Below are 23,797 nucleotides of genomic sequence, written 5' to 3'. Positions count from 1 at the left end.
CTAGAAGAATGGGTGCTAAAGGGCGGATGGGCGGTAATGGGCGCTCAGGTGCTAGTGAGAGCTTGGGCGCTGCGGCCAGTAATGGGTGCTTGAAATTACAGCGTTTGGTGTTGCTGGGAGATCCATTGCTTTTGAGACTCAGGCACTACTAGGCGCTCATGAGGCGACATGAAGCGTCTTGGAGCAGATGAACATGGCCTCACACAGGATACACTGGAGAGAAGCATTCTTGGGAATCCCAGAAACTACAAGAGCTGCTTCAGGGCTCCTAAATTTCTTATGAGCACTGGAGGGGAGTGGACTGTGTCGCTGCAGGCATTTTCGATGGCTGCGAGTCATCACTGAAGCTCTCAACCGCACCTATTCTTGGGAGCTGGAAGCCCTCGGAACTTGAGAAAGCCAACTCACTTCTGAGACCTGGGAAGTTGCAACAGGTCCAACTGAGGCAACGACTGCCCGTGGGTAGACCCCACCAACCTCCCTTGGGCCTCTTGGGCCTCTGGTATGACTGCTCCCAGGTGTAGGGGAGTACGCCCGTGACCTTTGCCAGTAGCGTTAGTGGGACGAGCAGCCATGCCTCCACTGACACTTCACTAACACTAGCACTTTTTTCAACTTGTCCATAAGGACATACTAAACTCCCAACTGGTCGTATCCTAGTGCTTATTTTGACATCAAAGAGTACGTCTGATTTTGACTCAAAAATTGTAAGAGACTGGGTTGAGCTTAAAGGAGCTGGGTAAGGTCCACTGAAAGTCGGAGGGTGGGAACATGGGACACAGCGGGAGCAGGTAAGTGTAAAGCAAGAATATCATCATCAGCAGAACTAACTACTGTCATGCTATCTGCTATCTGTACTACTGTCATGCTATCTACTGTCTGTCTTTTGGCTCTGAGGTAGCCTTACATTTCCTGTCTCTGTCAAATTTTGCTAAATGAGACTCCAAAGCCTTCCATTTTCTAGCATCCCACTCTGAACATTCATCACATGTTTGATCAACTGAGCACTCTTGTCCCCTACATTCTACGCACATAGAGTGAGAGTCATATTTCTCTTTAGTGAGCCTAGTATTGCAGCCTTTGCTGCAACAGCATAGGCTAGCAGCGCTAGAGTCCACATACTAGGCTAAGTCTAAGAAGTCAACAATGGAGTTATAATGTAAGTCAAATTGAAGAAAGGGTCTAGATTGAGGAAAGTTAACAGTCTCACTAAGAAAGAACCTAACAAATATAAAAGCAGTACGCTACCAGTACTTCACCCAAAGAAGAACCTCAAAAGGGAAAGCGACAAAAGCCAAATTTTAAGCTGACTGCTCACAAATGAATCACTGTCGGAGCCGGCAGAAAAACAACTGAATCACACTGTTGAAGTCATTCCTCTCATATCCTGAAAGTGGGTGGGGACTAGTCATCTACACTGACACTAAGCGTCTCTAAATATCACAGTTTTAAAGTAAATTGTGTTTTCTGACTATACAAACCTGGGGTCCTTTGCATTAGGAATTACTTTCAGCGAAGCTGAAGCGACCGTTGAACTTCGAACAAGCATTAGTTGGGCAGTTAACTACCGTCGGAAGAGTCCTGCCTGCCTGGATGTAAACATTCCAATTGGCCTTTCGGCCAAGGCGTCACATTGAGGGGTGGCATGAGGTGGGCATGAAGGACTTGAATCTGGCGTCAGGGACTGACAGATTCCAAGTCTTCGTTATGAATTACAGGACAAACAATTGTAACAGATCCCCATCCCTTCGAGTGCTTAACATCAAAAGAATGTCCGCAGGATTCACAAACTCCTTGCCAATCGGGGAAAGCGGGAAGATGGTCTTGAAGAAGTCAGATCTCTGTCTGACAACTCTCATAAAGAGGCCATGCGATCATGATCAGGCTCCTTAGAGCGAGTCACATCCCATGCAGAGGCCTGAGGTCCTGGGTGGGCAAGACCTCTCAGGTCTCATCAATAGAGATATCTCCGAAAGAAGAGAGATATCCACACCAGCTGCAAGACTAGGCCAGGAGTGCGACTCTATAGCCTTTACGTGAAACGGAGAAAGCTTCTCTCGAGAAGAATGATGAGGAAAGACCGCACGACCTGCCACAGACAGTAGCTCAGACGGAGAAGATACCCGTCCCACAACACAAACTACAGAAGATGGACCACTTTCCTGGTAAGCTGCTGCAGAGGACTGGTAGGGTATCAGCCACCTCCATTGTTGTGACGCTTCAAAAAGCCTCTTGCTCGCAGGAGATGGACTACTGCCAGGTGATACTGCTGACGTGGGGCTGACACAGCAGAGTTAGACCCAGGAGGAATCTCTCTCGATTGCCTCGGAAAGAAGTTGGGGCATTCGGGATGCAAACAGCCTGAGGCCATTTGGGAGCCACCAGAATCATCCTGAGATTCAGGGTGTTCACCACTTGGCTGATCACCCTAAGAACCAGGCAAAACATAGGAAAGGTGTAGACACTGAAGGTGTCCCATGGATGTTGGAACGCGTCCTCTGCAGCACGCCCATAGGTCGGCATGACCAGACAGAAGACCTGAAGTTTTCACGTTGTGCGGGTGGCGAACAGATCGATGACCAGGATGCCTCCACAGGTCGAACAATCTTTCTGCAATGCCTGGGTGAAGGGACCTCCCGTCCCAATCCACCTGATTCTGGCGGCTGAGCTTGTCTGCCACTACGTTCCTCTTGCCTGGATCTGCCTGGCTGACAGCTCTACTGGAGTGAGCCAGAACCCCACTACGTGCACCTGCACTGTCAACTGGTGAAGTGGGAGGCTAGGCCACCCTGTGATGACATATGTGCCACGACTGTGGTGTTGTTGCTCTCCAACACCATAGGGTGTCCCATCCTCCAATCCTGGGACTCTTGAGCCAGGAAGGCTGCCTTGAGCTCCAGGATGTTGATGTAGAAGGTGCTTGTCGTCCTGGTGCTACACCTAAAGTCAGCAACTCTTGGTGTTACCCCATCCCTCGATCGATGTGCCTGAGAACAGAAGCATGTCCGGAAGGGGAGTATGTAGGCATACTCCTATTAAGAGGTTCCTGTTGTCCATCCACCAGTCTGAGTCCTCTCTCACCTCCTTGGAGAGAGGGATGGGAAGGGACTTGGGGTCTCGAGACTGGGACCAGAACTCCTTCAGTTTCCACGGCAGGGACTGAAGGTGTAGACGCCCATGAGGGACCAGCTTCTCCAATAACGACACGTGACCGATGACGACTTGCCACTGCCGAGCTGGCTGTTCCTGTCGAGACAGAAACAGCTGTGCTGCCTTCCTGAACCTCCTGATACGAGAGTCCAAGGGGAAGACTCTTGCTGCTACTGTATCTATCAACATGCCCAGGTATTTTATCCTACTGTGAGGGTGAGATCCAACTACTCGAGATTTTCGATCCCAAGATTGGCCAGAAAAACTTGAGAGCCAGTCAAGTCCTGTAGCAACTGCGGCAGGAGCTCGCCAGGACAATGATGGATTGAACACTCGTGGTATATCCTGTGCAAATGGGCCCCAAGCTGAAACCAAGGTGAACACTCTCGTGAACACCTGAGAAGTGGTCGAGCGAAACAGAGTGCCTGAATTGGAGAATGTCTCCCCAGGGGATAAAGCAAAGTACTTGCAGAGGGTGGATGAGAAAGGGTATCTGAAAATCGCATCCTTCAAATCCACTGTAACAATGAAGTGGATTTTCCTGATGGAAATTGAGCAGATGCCCTTGATCTCCATTGTGAACCCGAGTCTGGTGAGCGAAGCGGTTCAGGAGAGATCTATGACTGGTCTCCAACCCTCGAGGCCTTTTTTCACGAGAAAGATATGGCTGTAAAAGCCTGGGAACCAATCTGACACGACTTCTACAGCACCCTTGGTCAGCATGGCTTGCACTTCATGCATTAGAGTGAGATTCAGCAAATAGGTACAGAGACAGACTGGAGACGGTGAGGGGTGGCCGAGACTTGAAGGGGAGTAGATATCCCTCCCAAAGGACATCCACTATCCAGGTCTCGGCTCTGTATCGCTGCCACATTGCCCAGTGGCTCGACAGGCACTCCACCACCGTTAGCAGCAGCTGGAGGGGAAGGCTGCCCCTAGCGTTTTCCCTTCTTCTTCTCTTTGCCCCCTTTACCAGACTGGAAAGAGGGCTGAAAGGGGGAGAATGCCCATCCATTCCGGTGGAAGAAGGCGGCTGGGTATTCCCGCGGGATCCCTTCAAAATCTGGGACTTCCTAGGGGGCGAGGAGGTGCCAGCCTGGCCTGAAGGCTGGGCTGCAGTGCAGCGTGAAGACCTGAGAGTCTTAGCCTGCCCACAGAGTGGACAAGATGGTCGCTGTCATCGGCCCAATGTTTGTCCACTGCAGCATCTACCAGCTCTCTAGGAAAGAGAGGGCAGAACCCAGCAGCAGTCCGTTCTATAGGGTCATTGCCGACTTGGGTCCCACAAACCTGGCGAAGTGTGAAAGAACAGCGTCTCTTCGCCTGAGAACCAGGTTGGCCCACAGGTTTGCCGTCTGGTGGGCAAGGTAAGACAAAAGACAATCAGAATACTCCAGTGGAAAAGTTCTGATCAACGGGCGGAGGTATTGACAACAGGTGTTGACAATAAGCGACAGAGAAAATCTGAATAGAAAATGGGAATGGTTCTGATACCGCCTCCCAGCGGCGGAATGGGTACTCCAATCCACCTGGCCCAACTGCATGTGCCGTAAGTTTTTGAATTTCTGTCGGTCCCTTTCGGAGAATACAGCTATATATATCTGTCAGGTAAGTGTCATGAACAAAACAGTGGTTTTATCACAAAAAGTGCACTTAGTCATGAAAATTATATGAAAATACAGTAATTAGTGAATATTGCTCAGTGAAAAATACCGCGAATGGGTGATTTTTCTGCAAATAATGTATCTATATGTTCCACAGAGAAATCTGCGAATAGATGAGTCCGCAAATAGTGAGACCGCAAATATGGGGGGTTTACTGTAAACCTGAAAACCTTAAAAAGATATCATCAACCTTTCATGGAGTTTATTCTTCCACCAATGGCACGAGTGAGAACTGGCTCCCAAATGCCCGCTCCCTATCCTACCCCACAGGGGATGACACGTCTTGATTAGAGTGGCCCAAGTGTAAGCCAAACCTGCATGCTAGACTGACAACGTCACTAGAATACAATCATCCCCATCCTAATCATGTTATGGGCAAACCGGATAGAATGCCGAGAGTCCTATCCCCAAAACCAGACCCCTTGGAATCTGTGGTCCAGCCCTAAAGAATAGTTCCGCCTTTGAGCTATCAATCTGATAACTCTCAGGTCTGAACATTATCAGGCAGTTGGTGGTCATACTACAGTTTCCATTATTTAGCTTCGGATATAATCCCAATCCCAGTTATATCTTTTCCTTTTTATCAGGTCCAATAAATTTTAACAAAAGAGGAAAATTCCACAAAAATTAATTCAAAGAAATATATAGTGGTCTATGGGGCTCTTGGACTCAAACCCGGGAACAGATTCCCGGGGTTCAAGAGCTCCCTCACCATGTCAAGGTTGTCCCAAATCGAGGAGTGGGGGGAAGTGTAGAGATCCTTGTTCAACCAGTCTTGTAGTATGGCGTCCATCACCTATGCTAGAGGGTCTGGTAGTGGAGAGCAAAAGACTGGTAGACGATGATTCTTGGACGTCGCAAACAGACCTATAAGAGGTCTCCCCCACAGCTTCCACAGATCCTCGCACACCTGCAGATGAAAAGTCCATTCTGTGGGGAGCATCTGACTGCAACGGCTCAACCCGTCCACAAAGACACTGAGCTTGCCCTGGATGAACCGTGTCACCAACTTGGTTCGGTTGTGATCTGCCCATAAAAGGAGGGTTCTCGCTGCTTCCCAAGGGAGAACAAATGAGTCCTCCCTTGCTTCTTGATATACAACAGGGCCGTAGTATTGTCCAAGCGTACGGTCACTACTTGAGTGCAGACTATTGAAGCAAATTGCTGAAAGCCCAGCCAAACTGCCGTCAGCTCCTTGAGGTTGATGTGCCAGTAAATCTGCTCCAGGGACCAAGTTCCTGACACTTCTTGGGTGCCTAGAAGCGCTCCCCAAGCAGATCCACGATTGCGTGAGAAGCCTAGGTTGGGGTTCAAGAAGAAGGGACTTCCCTTCCGAAAGCCTGCCTTCTGACTTCCACCACCAGAGATCCTCCTTGATTTCTTGAGATATCAGCAAGACAAATGTGTCTGGATGAGCTTTCCTGTCCTAGCTGGCCCACAGATAAAACTGAAGAGTTCTCATATTTAGCCTTCCTAGGGAAATAAACTGCTCTATGGAGCTAAGGTACCTAAAGGCTCATCCATTGGTTCGCTGAACAGGTTTGGTGGGTGAGGAACTCGTCGACTTTCTTCAGACATAACTGAACTCCTCTAGGTGACAGAAAAACCTGAAAACTCAAGAGTTTATCATCATCCCCAAATAGAGAATCGTCTGTGATGGAACCAGCTGGGAATTCCAAAGGTTGATTAGCAGACCCAACTCTTCTTATGAACGAAGGGTCTTCTGGAGGTCCTCCATGCACCTCTCCTTCGACGGTGTTCGAAGGAGCTAACCATCTAAGAAGAGGGAGACGTTTATCCCCATCAGGTGAAGTCACTTGGAGAGCAGAGCAACGACTCGGGTGAACACTTGCTGAGAAGTCGAAAGGCCAAAGCATAAGGCCCGAAACTGGGACACTGTTGCGAAACACAAAACGTTGATATTTCCTGGATTCCGGATGTATAGGGATGTGGAAATAGGCATCTTGCATGTCTATAGTAGTCATCCAGTTGCTCAGGTGAATGGATGACATGACAGAGTGACTTGCTGCCATCCTGAATTTTGTCTTTTCGACAAAAAATTCAAAGTGCTTACCTCCAGTACTGGCCTCAACCCCTGATGCATTTGGGGACTATGAAGAGACGGTTGTAAAAACTGTCCGACTGGCCTTCTTCTACTTCCTCAATGGCTGTTTTCTTGAGGAGGGCTGACACTTCATCGGAGAGGACCGGATATTTCTCGGACCCTAATGAGTAGGCGGTCAACATGATAGGCGTGTTGACTAATGGGGGCTTCTCCCTGAATGGGATGGAGTAGCCCTGTTTCAGCACTGACACAATCCACTCCTCTGCTCCTCTTGTGCTACACCTCTCCCAGTAATGGAGGAGCCTGGCTCCTACTGGCACATGGAGGAAAGGATCTTCACTTCCGAGAAGCAGGCTTGGAAGAGGGCTTCTTAAAAGGTCAGGGTGAGAAGTGCAGGTTCGTCCCAGGCCTACACTGAGCTCTGGATGGATGGATGTATGATATTTAGGGCAAAGCCGGGCACTGGGACTAAGAAGGCCATTCAGCGCGTAATGAAGAGGAAATAAATTTTGTTAAGGTAAATGAATTTATGAATTAATGAAGGAAATGATTAATAAATAAAATGAAGTGATGTGACCAGTAAATAGAAATATGAAGTTTAATGAATAATGTGACATATACATAATAAAAAATTTAATGCCATTAAAATTCTGTGATGTAATAAATATATTTGGAAAAAAATTAAATATAGTTAAAAATTTTTATAAACTTTAAAAAAGAGATGATAGCAGAAATATCTGCTTCATCTCCCAAAATATCAGAGAGGGATTTACCCTGCAAATATCTTTCTCTTTGGTTAAAATATCTGGGGCAGACCACCAGATTGTGATCCACTGTTAGTGTCTCGTCACAGTAAGCTTACTCTGGAGGACTGCTTCCTTTCTAAAATAAACTGATGGGTTAAACGAGTGTGCCCAATCCTTAATCTGGTTAAAAATAACCTCTGTTCGTCTGTCAAGCTGGAATGACGACAACTCAGTATATTATCTCTAATATTTCTATATTTTTATTATTGGCAAGAAGAGGAGAAGTCCACCTTTCTTGCCATTTTATTTAAAACATAAGATCTAATGGGACCTTTTAGGTCTGTATGAGGCACTTTTCTTAAAGAGGTTTCTGATAAAATACTAGCAGCTTTCTTCCTTGTCTGCCATCTCATTTTGACTGAATCCCTCACGTGAGAAGGACCCAACAGAAAGAGACTGATTTCCACGCCAACATTAGATATGAAAAAACCACTCCTGAACTTTTTTAATTAATGGATGAAAGCTATTAAATTTTTAATAGTTTTCTAAAGTGCTTGTAGACTCTTGAGTATATGACAAAATTAGTGTATCTACTTTGAAAAACTAAATCTAGGGCAGAGACTACGGCTGTTAATTCGGCAGTAAATATCCATGCAGTCAGGTAATTTAGCTGTGTACACTGTATCACCATGGATAACAGTGCAACCAACATCACTATCTGACTTTGATCCATCTGTATAGATCTTTGTATACAGTAATTAGCATGGGTAATGCCGTGCTCTAAGAATTTTCCCCTAATCTCTTCTTCAGTGCAGTCCTTTTTGTTAAACAATTTTTTACATACTAATGCTTCTGGAATAAGCCAAGGAGGATTTACAGGATATTCTACTTCCAGAACTTTCTGGGATTTAAGATGATTATTCCTAACATCCTCATTCAGTCGAGTTTGGAATGGTTTAGAAGCTCTTGTACAAGAAAAACTTCGAGAGTCGGTTTCCTTTAGTTCTTTAAAGGAGGGATTTTGGGAGCACTTTTCATTCTAGCCATGTATCACAACCCTAGCTCTTGCCATCTTAGATCAAGGGGAAAATGATCTGTATCAACATATATGCTTTCAACAGGCGAAGTTCTAAAAGCCCCTGAGCATATTCTCAACCCCATGTTGTGTACAACATCCAGTTCCTTTAGCTTGGTTTTACAAGCTGAGGAATAAATTTGACAGCCATAGTCTAGCTTAGATTGACAGAGAAAGTCATATAGACTCAGAAGGGATTTCTTATCAGCCCCCCGACTAAATCCAGAAACAACCTTTAAAATATTCAAAGACTGTTTAACATTAATCTTTAGGGCATTTATGTGGCTGGCCCATGTTAATTTATGGTCTACAGTCATCCCCAGAAATTTTACTACATTTTCATAAGGAAGGATAGACCCTTTTAGACTAAGTGTGGGAACCTCTTCCACAAGCCGGTACCTGGTAAATCTTACTGCAACTGTTTTGGAAGAGGAGAATTTAAAACTATTCTCATCAGCCCACTTAGTAATAGCATTAACAGACCTTTGCAAATGTTTACATACAGACAAGGAATCATATCCTGTGCAGTATATTGCAAGGTCATCACAAAAAGCTTAGCATTTAACAGGGGCCAGATTTTTCAACCACACTATTTATTGCCAATGAAAAGAGTGTTACACTTAAAACGCTTCCTTGGGGAACTCCTTCCTCCTGCATAAAAGGTTGGGAGAGGGAGTTTCCCACTCTTACATTAAAAAATCTGTCTGTTAAAAAGGAATGTATAACCCTGATCATTCTCCCACATATGCCCATCTTATCATCCTCCCACATATGCCCATCTTGTGCAATTGTTTCATGATGCCAATTCTCCAAGTAGTGTCATATGCTTTCTCTGAGTCAAAAAATATGCCGATGGTCTGGCGCATTCCAGGCAAGGAATCCTTGCTGGAGACTGGTCAGTCAGCAAAGGATCAAGGGTGGAGCGGTTTTTTCCTGAAACGAAAATGAAATAGCGATATTAATCCTTTGGTTTCCAGGTGCCAAACCAGTCTAGTATTTATCATTTTCTCCATCAGCTTACACACACAGCTGGTAAGAGCTATTGGTCTACAGCTGGTGGCTTATGGGCATCTTTATTAGGCTTTTTAATAGGAACATCTTATGGATATTTTCCAGTCCTTGGGTAGAATTCCTGTTTCCCATATTTGGTTTATAATCTTGAGTAATTATTTTCAGGATCATCTGGGAGGTGTTTCAGCATTTCATATATGATTGTATCCTCACCTGGAGCTGTGCTTCTGCTTTGAGGAGAGAGATCCCTCCTTGGCACAACCTCTCTTAGGGAAAATTTGTAGTTGTATGGTTCAGATTTTCCCTAATCTGCACAGCTGGAGTCTTTCAAAATTCCTAATTCTTTGAAATTCTGAGAATTTTGTTAGGGCTGAGACAGAGCGTTTTCCTAGCTCATTGGCAACTTCAGTGGGCTCTGTGATTAGAGTGTCATTTATTTTTAATGAGGGGTAATGGTGATGCAATAAAATTTTCCACTCAGTTTCCTTGTTTTGTGCCACATCACTCTTAGTGGGGTCTTGGAGTTTATTCCATTAATATAGTAAAGCCAACATTCTCTTTTGGCTTTCTTATAAAAGCGCTGCTGCTTGGCTAAAGCACATTTGTAGATTAATTTAGAATGAGGGGAGCCACTAGTTTTGTAACGTCTGTAGCACTTCCTCATCACTTTCCTCAAAATACCACAAGTCTTGTTCCACCAGGGAACTGCAGGTCTACAAGGTTTGCCTCTTGTTTTGGGAATTGAGCCTTCAGCACTCTTCAAAGTAGATTCAATAAAGTAATCATAGGCATCTAGATGAGAACGAAAGGACTCAAACTCCCTATCTAGACTGACACCCTTACTGAATTTATCCCAGTCTGTGTCATCTACCTTCCACTTAGGCAAGGCTTCAGATGGAGCATTTAGAGCATATTTCAAAATGGATCAGGTAGTGATCACTTCCATTTAAATCTTCATTAACAGACCAATTAAAATCAAGGTGAATACTTGATGAAGAAATACTAAGGTCCAGTGCAGAGAAATAATTGTCATGGATGTTGTGGAAAGTCATTGACCCATTATTATATAGGGTAACATCATTCCTGTCAATAAGGTCTTCGATTAATTTCCCTTTACTGTCTAAAAATCGACTTCCCCAAAGGGGGTGTGGGCATTGAAATCACCTAGGAGAAGTAAAGGAGCTGGAAGTTGGTCAATTAAGGACTGAATATCTCCAATGTTAAAAGCAAGGTCTGGTGGAAGGTATAAGGAGCAGATTGTTAACCTCTTTTCGAAATCGGCTGAAATAACGACAGCTTGTAGAGTTGTATTTAATTGTATTGTGGAGTGCTGTAGAGATTTATTAATAATAATTGCAGCACCTCCATGGGCACAATCACCAATTGGGGATATGGATTTAAATATTGAATAATTTACTCCAGGATTATAAGGAGAGTTGCCTAACATTGTTTCCTGCAGGCATATAATCCCTGGATTGAATTCATGCATTAAAACTTTAAGGTCTTTGTACGGGATCTGAGACCTTTACAGTTCCACTGAAGGATATCGAGCATGAATGTTAAGGTGGTAAAATGTGCTACTCCCCACTCCTTGGAATGGAAGTACTGTTCCTAGGGTAGAGTAGGAAATTCTCCTTTATAAGAGATTGCTTTCTTAATCCTTTTTCATCTGAATTGGAGTTCAGGGTTTTTGGTTGATCTTCATATATGATTCTGATGTTCAGAATTTCTACTATGATTGTGTGCACTGCTACTCCTATTTGTTTTAGGGTGGCAAGACTGAACTGAACTCAGATGTTTTTGTTCTGAATCTCCTTTTGGAACCACCTTTCTAGGAGGAGAGATCTCTTCCAAAACACTGAACCCATTTGAAATTTTTATTATAAAGCCATCATTGTTTGGGGAAACATTTCTTGTGCACTTCTTGGTAGTTGTAATTATAGCAGGTTTGTGATATCTACTATCAGATGCAGTTATTGGTGGCCTTACAGTGCTAGAATTTTTCATAAGTTTTATTACAGAAGCATAGGTCGAGTTGGCACTTTCGTCTGCCGTGCGCTTTCTTCACTAACGCTGACATGTTCGTTATCAACCACTGCCAACACTTCTTGTTCCAATCTATATCTGGAGCAAGCCCTAGAATTTGGAGTGTGATCACCCTTACATAGGAAACAGTATCGGGCTACTTTGCACTCATCAAAATTATCATGGTCTGCAGAGCACACATGACATCTTTTATTGTTATCACGAGAGTTTTGAACATGGCCACATTCAAAGCATTTGCGACACTGTCTGGGATTTCTCCTATATTTTTTAACCTGCATCCTCTCATGGCCAAAAATTATGGTATCAGGTAGGTAATTGGAGGAGAAGGTTAAAAGGATAGCTGCATCCCCACCCAATTTTTTTACATGAGATACACAAGGGGGACATCAACGGAGAATCTCCTCTTTAAAAACATGCAAGTCTTTTGAGTAACCTACTCTTTTCAGTGTGTTAAAGAATCTATGAGATGAAATACAGTCAATATTACCACTTTCAGGAGATTTAAAATTAGATAGTAAAATTGCTTGAGTCTCATTACCAGCTTTTATTAGAAGGTTCTTTCCATAGCATTTTACATTTCCAACGGGAATGGAACCAACCTTGCTCTCAATACATTCAGCAGCTTTTATTAAATTTTTCCCCTCCCTCCTTGTAGATAGCAGCATGCCATAAAGGGGGAGGAAGAGCTCTGGTACATGGGGCTGGTCCATGTTCTTCAGTCTTAGGAATAAAATCAAATGGCTCATCATTCAAGTTTTTCACTGAGAACTGAGTCATTTAGAATGTCGCTATGGAGTCTTTGAATGTGCCTCACTAGCTTCCAAGGGAGAGGAAAATTTAACAAAAGCAGAAAATGACTCCTTATCTTTTTCTAGAATTAAATTCTTTCCACTTTGCCAAATAGTTTTACTACACTGTATATATATTCATAATCTAATGACAAGCCTACATTAGTACAATAAAGGACCCTATCATCTGAATCAAATCCACCAGATTTACTAATACCCTGGTGTCTCAGTGTTTGGTTCTGTCCAACAGCCAAGCTCCTATCCATGTCCATACCAGAAGTCGTTGCCAGTGCCTTTAAGTCGTCGGATCCCGGGGAGGGAGAACTAATAGCCAAATCCATAAATTTAAACCAGTCAGCATGCAGAAGTTCAAAAGTGCACACCTGACACCCAAGAGGCGCCCCCCACAGATCCCGACAGCACATCAGAAAGGGAAAACCAGGTGGCTTCTACTGCCCAGCTTCCCCACCCCATCACACTGCCAAAGCCCGCAAAGAGACCCCAAGATGCCAAGAATGCACACATCAGACCACCACACACAAACTGGCTCATCCACCCACCCAAAACTGCTTGGTTATGTCAAGAAAGTATCGTGGATCAGTCAGGTATTTGCATTCTTCACTGATGGCACAAGTGAGAGATGACTCCCAACAGTCCACCCCATAGCCTACCCTGCCCCTTCGGGAGAGCACCAATACATTTGTAGTGGCCCAGGTATAAGCCAATTCGCCTGCTGGGAGTTCTGCCACCACTAATGGGGACTGACTCCCCACTCCAGACGTACTGGTGGGCTTCCGGACAAGAGCCAGGAGTCCCACCTCCAAAGACCAGCCCCCCTGGATTCCAATGGGCTGACAGTAGATGCCGATGGATTTGGAGTCCACTTATGACATCCGAGAAGGAGTCAAGGTATTGATCCCCTTCACCTGTCCTTCCATCTTCTACACAAAGGCCGGAGCGAGATGAGAGATGGTGATAAGAGGGTACATCTCTATCCAATGACTCTCGCAAGGGCACGTGCAGAGCACTGGACAGGAACCCTAAACGAGAGTCACATGCCACCCAAGGAACAGTTCCCTGGGCCAGCAAGACCGAAGAAGCTTCTCATCCGTAACTAAATCTCAACTGAGGAGAAGAAGGCTACTTCGGATAGAAGATTAGGTCGCAAGGGCCTACGTTCTTCACAAATGAAAGGGAGAGAAGCAACCCTCAGTAGAGAAGACAAGGAAGTCCAGACTTGAAGAGCGATTCTGACCCGAGAAGAAGTTCTGTCAATGAAACCCGCCAGCGAAGACGGATCCAGTCCCTGGGACAGTGTTGCAGAGGACTTCAAGAGATATCCAGTGTAAGGTACTTCAGTTGTTTGAAGTAGTTGATTTGAAACGGCCTTGTTTCAGCTGTCTGACTGCCCTCCTGTGTGTCGTGTGCTGAGGCAAGGTGAAGTTTCTCTCACTTTTTCTTCATAGTCAGTCAGGATTTGGAAGGCGGACCGACTACTTCTTGACCAACTTCAAGTTGGGAATGGAAGCAGCAGCATCAACTTTTGAAATATTACATTGTAGTTGGTAATTGTTATTGCCTGAGGAAGGTAATGGCTGAGCATTGATCTTCGGAAAGGAAGACGTGTTCTTCAGTGGCAACGAGCACTGTTGTCCCATCGGCACCATGGGAGTAGTTCGATGGAGGATCGGTGATGTCTCAGCAGTGTGGCAACGGTAGTCCTCGAGGTTCTGCAGTGATGACGTGGATGGATCCCGTTGTGAAACGTCATTTCAGTTCTGAGGATGGTGGTGACTGAACCCTGGTCATCAGTTTTGAAGATGTGTTCTTCTTTGGCAACATGGTTGTTGTCGCATCAGCGCTGTGGTGGTCGTACGGTAGAGGATATCTGCGATAGTTCAGCAGTGTGGCAATGGTCGTCCTCAAGAATCTGTGGTTACGACGTTAGGGTATACCATTGTTTTTGGATAACTGCTGAGGATACTGTTTACCGTTATTGATTATTGAGCAAATAATATTATTATGATGGAATTCGAGTACAAGTAAGACTTGTGTTGAGCAGAAGTAGCTCATGTTGATGAATCATGTTTATGTTAATGTATTGTTCATTTGTATGTTATGATGCTGTGTAATGCTGCTGATATTATTCATTTTATTTTACGAGTTTATTGATTGAGGAATTGTTAAAACAATATAGAGTTTATGGAGGTTTGATAAAGTTAAAGTAACATCGTTATTTTGAGTTGAGTAAAAAAATAATTATGGTAATGATCGTGATTACGATTTTGTCTCTCTGCTTTCTGAATCCTGGTCTCAATGTAAATATGTAAAGTAATTAGGATTAATACACTAGGTTTAAGGTAACCAGAGTATTTTATTACATCCTCTTCAACAGTTTCTCTGTCCACCAGTCCACTCCAGTCCTCTTTGGCACAAATTAAGAACCTAAAATCTTCTGGAAAACTTCCTGTGAAGTTAAATATAATGGAATTTGTGTTACGGTTCCCTGGAGAGAGAAAGGGACCATGACATCCAGCTATATCTGTTGCCACTCAGCAAGAAAGCCTATGCTTGCAGGGAAAGCTGGAAGGTCTCCCAGTCCTGAATACACAGGGATGTACTGCCTGAAGAACTGCTTCTTGTGCAGTTGCTACAGGAGGCTGGGTCAAGCAGAACTCTTCTCGATGCCTCGGAAGCACAGCTATCAGGTCAGGCAAAAGGTGAAGTCTTCCAGCATTTGTCTGTGACTCAGGCCCTACCGAAAAAGACAAGTATGAAGGGAAAAACGTAGACATCGATTTTTCCCACCATAGCAGCCCCTCGGTCTGGTACGAAGGATTGAGAAAACTACCGACTTTGTTGTGCAGGGAGGCAACAGAAAGACAGTAGGGATCTCTCAGACAAGCAGTCTCTTCGTGAATCTTCGTGAGAGTGGAGAGCACATTCTGTCCTGATCACTCACACCCGAGGCCGAGCTCGCCTACCAATACATCCCCACCGGGAGTGCATCTGGCTAATTGAGCTATCGAGTGTGCTATAGAACACTCGAGTACCTGCAAATGTCAACAGATGAAACAGGAGGAAAAAATTATGCACTCTTGTTTGTCGATAAATGCCACTACTGTGGTTTTGTTGTTCAGTGAAACCACTGAGTGTCGCAAAACTCATCCTGAATTCTCAAAAGGCCAAAAGGCTGCCTTGAGCCCAGGAAGTTGATGAGAAGGTACTAATTGTCTCAGTCACACACCCTCAAGACAAAGTCTTAAAGGTGTGTACCTATTCCTAGATTGGTGAATCCGGAAATAGATACATGATATGAGGGGAATATGCAAGCATATTCGAAGGTTCCTTCAATCAAGCATTAGCTTGACTCTTTCCTCATATTTCGAAGAGGGAAGAAGGGTGGAGGAATGGAAGCAGACCTTCATTCTCCACCATGGGGAAGCTTCTGCAAGATGACAGGATACTAAGACGTTAGCTCTAGCCGGGTTGGCATTTCCCGAATCGGGAGCACGGAAGAGGGAGCGGGGTGTAAGTTTGATGAAAAGAATTGCCAAGACCCAAGGGAAATAGATACTTCTCCTGAGGGAATCCATTCCCAGGTCCAGGCAATGTCACTGCCAGCTCCAGAGACTCGATAATTATCATTTCATCCAGGCATCTGCAGCAGGAAAACTTCCCAGTCGATACTTCTTTCTCTCTTCCCTTCTGCCCTCCTCCCTTGGAAAAGATGGAAAAGACAAAGTTATGCATTCTCCCAGGGAAGAAGAAAGAGACACAGTTATGCGTACTTCCCCAGAAGGGAAGAAGAGGACTATGTGTTTTCGCGATCTTCTTCCGAAGCCTGGGACTTCTTAGGAGTTGAGGGGGCTGGCTTGAACTCAAGGTCGAGCCGAGATAGCTGAGACCCAAAAGTCTTGGCCATTGTCCAAAGGACAAGGCAGTGCCCTGGTACAAACTTTGATTACCACGGCATCTGGCAAATCTCTGAAAGAGAAAGGCAGAACCAGGTGAAGGTCCGTTCCTAAGGGTCGAGCCAACTTGGGACTTACGAAACCGGAGATCCAAATTAGGACAAAGTCCTTCTTAGCACCTGAATTGCCCACAAATTGCCACCTGGTATAGGAAGACCCACCCCCGGACAGGACCAGTCTCTGAAACCAGTTTTCTTTCCAGGAATGGTCGTATCCAAGGGGAGAAAGACTAAAAGTGAAGGATCGTGGATCCATCAGGAGACTGCCTGGAGGAAACCAGCCAGTTCTTTCCAAGAGAATACCCTTCACAGCAAGGAGAAGCAGAGAGAGAGAACCCAGTCCAGGAGAGGCAGAGTCAGAACAGCCTGCAGTCGGCAAGACCCTCCGAGGCAAGAAGAATTCGTACTCTGTCTAGGCAGGGGAGAAGCTTCGTGTATCGATCTGAATGAACTCCTTGTCCAAAGAAAAGTATTCATCTGGTCGAGAACACTCTCGCAGGCAAGGACCGCGGCGGCCCCTGAACTCTCGGCCCCTCGGAACTGCAAGGGTTGTGAGTGATGGAGATTATTCATTGGGGGAGCCGTAGTCCTGTCCCGGGGATCCTTGCACTGACAAATCGGCGCAAAGTTCTCTGAAAAACGAGGACGATCGCAACTTGAAGAGGAAGACCGTCACTGCTTCCGACGCGTGAAGCTCCTGTACCTCTCTCCTTGGAGGGAGACCTTGACAGAACCCAAGAAACCCTCCTTGGCTACCTGGTTGTACTACGAGACAATCGGGGGACGGACACCCAAAGCACGCCAGGCAGCCAAACTCCGAAGACAAATTCGTCGGAGCTCTCTCTGTCTGTCTTGCGCCTCTCAGAACAACAGAGTGGAAAAGAGAACCAGTAAGGAGAAAGAGTACCTTTACCTGTCCTGCCAGTAAGACCAGCTGGAGAGGTAGACTGTGAGCGATAATAAACTGAAGGAGATTATTGTCACACGGGGAAAGAAGAGCGCTTGTGCCGTGGCAAAGCGCTCTCCTGGGAAGAGCAGAAAGTTCACTCGAACAGAGCTGAAAACCGATTCGGAAAACCCAAGCAGGCTCGAGCCAAGCCACACTGAACTGAGCCGATCACGCACACGCGATCCAGACGGGTGGTATGCTGTAGACTGGGAGGCAGGCGGGGTGGGGCAAGCCAAGCCAGTCTCACAAACGCGACCAGGGGCTGGGAGGGTCAGGCAAGCTGAGCAAGCCGAGCTGAGCCGATTGCACAAACACAATCGGAACTGGACAGGGCAGAACTCGTCTGCCGTGAACTAGTGCTAGTTTCCCGAACTCTAACTCCTTCAAGGCCAAGGCCCCTCGAGAAGAAGGTTTAAAGGAGAATTCTGTGTCTGCTATCCGGCATGCTCGAACCCTAAGGTTCAAGACACAAGGATGAAACCCTGCCAAGCAACCGAAGCAGCTGGCAGGCAGTATCAAAACACCTGGCGTCTCGGCACCGGCACTTTCCCTCGTCCTGTGCCTCTCATGATTCATAGAATTCGAGCGACCTATGACACTCCCAAAAATCGGGAGAGGCTGCTTTCGGTTTCCTAAGAAATTGAAAAGAGCCAGGCACAGAACCTGCCTTAGACACAGACTTCTAAGACTGGCAACGTGGCCGCGCTCTCGTGGCCCCCGAAACACAAGTCCACAGAGGAGAATGCAAATCGGTTCCCGGCTGAGGGCGGGAAAAGCCAACGAGAGAAATTTGTCTCCCAAAAGAGAGTCAGTCCCTACAGGGAATCTCAGGCTGGGAACCCGACCGAGCACTGGTAAGCACTCAGGGAGCTCTTGCAGTGCTGGCAGGAAGAGCTGAGACACCTGGGTGCCTCGGCCCTTTCCCTCGCACTGCTCCTGAATTGGGATGGGGAGGGTACTCTCCAGAGCAGATCGGGATATTCAATATTCCACGGTATCTCCAGTATCCAAAGCGGCTCACAAATGAGTGCCTGAAGCAGCCCCCGTCTTAAAGGCAGAACCTCTAGGACTGGGAACAGGATCGCAAACTGAGGTCTGCGAGCCCGTGGCTCCCGAAACACAAAACCCAGGGGTATGCGAATCAGTTCCCAAACCCAAAGGTCAGGAAGAGCCAACAAGAGACCCACTGCCTCCTTGGAAGGAGGCAGTCCCTAGATGTCCAAGGGCATCAAGGGAAAAGAAGCAGCCTTCCTCTCCTTTGGCCGACAGAGGTCTATCTGGTTCCCGGGACCCCTTCGAACCTCGGGAGAGGAAGGGAAGAGGCAGCAGAAGACAAAATCAAAGTTAAGTTGAAGAAGACGCGGCTACTTCCACAGGGCAACTTCCTTCACCTTCACTCTGACATCATCTACAGGATGGTGGACACGAAACATCGTAACCTCCAGGCCAGCTAGGCAGGATTACAACGGAAGCGGCCCAGGACACGACCACCAAGAGAAGTAGCAGGCACAAATAGGAAAGCCAGTGCAGGAACTACAGAAGCGGTTCGGAAGGCAGGAGCTACAGCAACAGCCAGGAACATCACATGAAGGTCACCCACAGTGACAGAAACGATCAGGACAGCTGAGGCAGGAGACCAGGAAGAGCCGCCCAGAGACTGTTGTCGAGTCAACAGGAGTATAACACAGGAAACAGAAGGAGCAGATGGACCACAGATATGCCAGAGGCTGTGCCACAGCATACATGAATGCCAGCAATGACAGCAATCGATCCACATCGGTGGGGAACAGCCAGAACGATCCCGACATGGAACTATACCATTCCAACCAGGTACTGCAGTCCATCCCAAAGCAAAACTGAATGAACGTCGATACTCCCTCTTGAAAAGATATCCCAACTGAGATATCCAGCCAACTACTGCTGTGCCTGCAATGCTCATTGTCAATGGGAAGGAAAAAGCAAAGATGATTAGTAGAAGGAGGCTCCTCTCGCTCCAAGGGGAACTGCCCTACCGAGCGAGAGGAGGCCCCTTGGAATAGGTCGCCCGACTGCCCACTCCAGGCCTCGCCCCTCGCGGTCTCGCCCGACAAGCGAGCGAAGGAGAGAGATCTCTACTGAAGGAGAGATAAGGAAGAACCTACAGGGTGAGAAAAGGAAGGAGGGGAGGCCACCAAGGGTGACATGGAAGCGAAACTTACCGACAACGCCTGAAACTCCCTATAGCACAGGCAGCAAAAACAACACTCGGCACAAGTAGAAAGGAAGTAGTCATGCCCTTGTACACGGAGGGCAGGAGCCCAAGAAGGCGAGTGAACTCCTGCATAATGTAGGGGAGTGAATGTTTAGATCCGGGCAGGCGCGTATTCTCGCCTACCTGACGGTAGTTAGTGGCTAACGACCTTGTTCAAGAGTTTAATGGCTGTGTCCAGCTTTGCCGTAAGTAATTTCTAATGTAAAGGACAGATGGTTTGTATATCATGTCGAGACCAACTTGTCTGACACACCGGCTAATAAAAATCGTAGGGTTTACAAATATCAGTATGAATCACTATACAGGTTACTGAAAGCATAAACTCAAGAGAAAACAATTAGTTGAGTTGTATTTGCATAAATTATAACACAATCATATATCAGCAATATCAACAATACGAAGAAAATGTACGCAAAGTGAAATGGCAGGCAGAAGGAGAAGCAACCGTCCTTCCTCAATGACGGTCAAAAGCAAAGTGAACAGAGAAGAATATTGCATTTTGGCCATAGGCCAAGCACTGGGACCTGTAAGGTCATTCAGCGCTGAAAAGGAAATTGGCAGTGGAAAGGTTTTAAAGGTGTAACAGGAGGAAAACCTCAAAGCAGTTGCACTATGAAACAATTGTTGGGAGAGGGTGGAAAGTAAGAAAGAATATGAGAGGGGGTACAGTAAAAGGAATGAAAGGGGTTGCAGCTAGGGGCCAAAGGGATGCTGCAAAGAACCTTAAATAATACCTACAGTGCACTGCATGAGGTGCACCGATGGCACTACCTGCCCCCTATGGGACAAAAGCAGAGTGAGTGCATACCAACTGGGTGGGCAGGAACCCCACCCGTAGTCAGTAGTTAACTACATACTTCATTGCCTTGTTTAAAGTTGGACGGCCGTGTTCCAGATGCCAGTGAAAGTCATTCCTAATGTAAAGGAGAGATGGTTTGTATATCGTGTCATTACAAAAATAGGTTTTCAGGCTATTCAAGAGAAAGTTATGCCATGACTACTTAGGCATCATTTTTTTGGATGTTACCGTGGCAGTGTTTACAATAAACAGAAAAAAGGTAATATACACTTCCTCAAATGTGGACCTGTTTACTGTTAATATTTAGTCTAGGCCAACACTAGCCTAGCCTATGCTATGCTTTTCATACCAAACAGGCTAGCCTAAGCTAGATGGGTTACGGTCTTAAACCGAGCCACTAGACCCAGACAACTCCAACGTTTGCCAGAGAAACCAAAGCACTTCGTTACACTTTCTACTGACGGCTGACCTAACCTTGCCTACAGGTATGGTTACGTAGCCCATCGCACTGTAGGCTACCATAGGCTAGGATGGCTAAACCCAAAACAGGCTAAAAGGATACTTTGCATATGGTGAATCGATTTGCTTCGTAATGGCTTTGTTTTTCATTTGCTCTTGCATCAACTTCTTGATGTCCTGCGGCCGACCCTTACTCAAACTCATCCTGACAGACTTTCCAATATTTGCAATTATCACCGACACTGAATCACAACACTTGTCAAAATCCAAACAAGTTGACTGGACGAATGTTTTGACTTTACTTCTGGATATCAGCACCGGCAACGCCTCTTGAGCCTCAACGCCTGGTCAGATCAAAGTAATATCTCTCAGTAAATTCATCGTGTCCGCACGTAAAAAAAAAAATAGTGAGTTTTTCTGTCACTGGTCCTCCATTCAGCGAAGTTTACCACAGTTTAGAATTGTCAGTATTTGGAGGGGCCACTATCATGACAGCCCAGATGCAGACAGCACATAAGCATCTTGAATATCCACGAGGAAGAGAGAGGGTTCAGCAACCTCAACCTAAATATTTTGACACTGAGAACCAATGAGTTAACATCATCCAGAGCCTTTCACTCTAAAGGGAAAAAGCACACACACACACACACACACACACACATATACATATACTATATATATATATATATATATATATATATATATATATATATATATATATATATATATATATATATATAAGCATATTACAAAATGGGAAAAAATATATAAAGAAGAAGAAGAAGATATATATATATATAAAATGAACACATGAGAATGTGTTTTATAGAAATAAATTTCTGGCTCACATCAGGACCAAACCCCGGTCTTTCAAATGAGAGGCCAGGGTGTTACCAATTCATTCACACAAGTCATCAAAGAAGTTGGAACCTAAGTACTCTGTGTATATATATATATATATATATATATATATATATATATATATATATATATATATATATATATATATATATATATATATATATATATATATATATATATATATATATATATATATATATATATATATATATATATATATTACAATTTTACCTGGGAATGCTTATCATGAGCCAGTTATAGACTAAATGAATGATTATGTTACTTACCTCAATACTTTTCTGGGATCTGACTACAGCTGATTCAGGTAATCAAAAAAAAAAAAAAATGGGAATATAACTGAGCTGAGGGCCCTACTCACAAGGCAGTTGTAGGTAAACAATTAGAGTAAGTTTTAAGGTTATGTATATTTACATTAAATGAACAATCAGAAGATGAAATGAACTAATCGGGCAGGCAAGGCCTGAGAGATTAATTATAACTATTAACACTTGAAGGCATATCCGTCGATGTGACGATGCTGATAAGGGCATCATGGTGTTCACGAGGGCAAGGCACAATCAAGGAAACGGTTCAACTGCTAACGATCACCCTGTAAACGGAGAAATTTATGAATTAAAGTCCAGTAAGGGCACAGCAAAATATGCATAGGACAAGGCAGCGCACAGAGGGTACCAAGGATGCCTTGAACACATGATTTTATGTAATTGCTCAACACTGGAATTTACAAAACATTGCACTAACAAGGCGAGGTTAATATGAAAATACTGGCACTTAGAAATGAAATAGGAAGTTCAGTGAGAGAATTAAAATGGTGTGACTGAATGAAAAGAACCTTTGTAACAGATCACTTTACCTTATAGAACAGGCAGTGGAGAAGGGCTTAAGGGACTCCACAGGTAAGAAGACTAAGGTCCTACTAGATGGGGCCATGTGGTATGGGCATGGCGCTCTGAAGGAGGTGGGAATGCAAAGGGAAGGATGGTGACTCGCCTACATCCAGATGGGTCTCTAACTTCTTGTTCCTTAAGTGAGACCTTTTAAGACCTCGGTTCAGGGATTATGATGCTTCCTTGTGCAGATGGAGCTAGTGTCGTTCCAAACACTCTATGTGTTGCAATCGTCATCATCGAAGTGACAGTCAATTTCATGTGTTCCTACAGGAGCTGCACCTTTCTATTTAATCTGCTTTCTCCTGCCCTGTTGTCTTGGCCAGAAATTAAACCACCACACAGCCTCGTGTTCTGATGTAAATCCAAAAGGGCTATCAAACAGTCACATGTTCAAAGAGAGAAATGTGGGAGAGATATAAAGAGTGCAATTCTAATTGATTTAAGCAATTGGCCAATATTACTTTTGCCATTCACTTGTCAGGTAGTGTTAATCATGTCTTTGAATGCATTGTATTCTACCGACTGAGTTTTAAATTAGCTCTTTTTAGCTTGGATGCTACATTGGGAAGATCAATAATATATATATATATTTATATCTTTATATATATATATATATACAATATATATAAATAACAATATTTATATATATTATATAAATAAATATACATATATATGTATATATATATATATAGATAGTGTCGTTATATATATATATCATTTGTGAGTCAATATCACATATATAGGATGCATATATATATTAACCTGCTTTATTCTCACTGGCAAGACAATTCACAGCCTCGTGTTCTGGGCTTCCCAACTTAGTACATGTTCAAAGAGAGAAAGGGAGAGATATTGCAATTAACAGATTTAAGAATGGGAGTTTTTTCTTGAATAAAAACTCCATTAGATACCATCCAGTTTTGAATGAGATCCTTGATTTAGTATATATATATATATATATATATATATATATATATATATATATATATATATATATATATATATATATATATATCTTATACATAAATGTGAATGTTTGTATGTATGTT

At 44.6% G+C, this 23,797-nt stretch overlaps 1 protein-coding gene across 1 annotated transcript in view; it reads right to left on the bottom strand.

Moving 5' to 3' along the window:
• Window positions 1-21,385, bottom strand: part of LOC136841719 (zinc finger protein 830-like) — a 47,017-nt gene extending 25,632 nt beyond the window's left edge. The window contains 1 exon segment of the mRNA XM_067108946.1: window positions 21,080-21,385. Within this exon segment, the coding sequence (XP_066965047.1) occupies window positions 21,080-21,180 (101 nt within the window). The 5' untranslated portion in view covers window positions 21,181-21,385.
• Between the last annotated feature and the right edge of the window lie 2,412 nt (window positions 21,386-23,797).

Source organism: Macrobrachium rosenbergii, chromosome 9, assembly GCF_040412425.1.
Source record: "Macrobrachium rosenbergii isolate ZJJX-2024 chromosome 9, ASM4041242v1, whole genome shotgun sequence".
Classification (NCBI taxonomy): domain Eukaryota; kingdom Metazoa; phylum Arthropoda; class Malacostraca; order Decapoda; family Palaemonidae; genus Macrobrachium; species Macrobrachium rosenbergii.
Note: the sequence above shows the minus strand (reverse complement) of the source record. Positions and strands in the feature narration are given on the sequence as shown.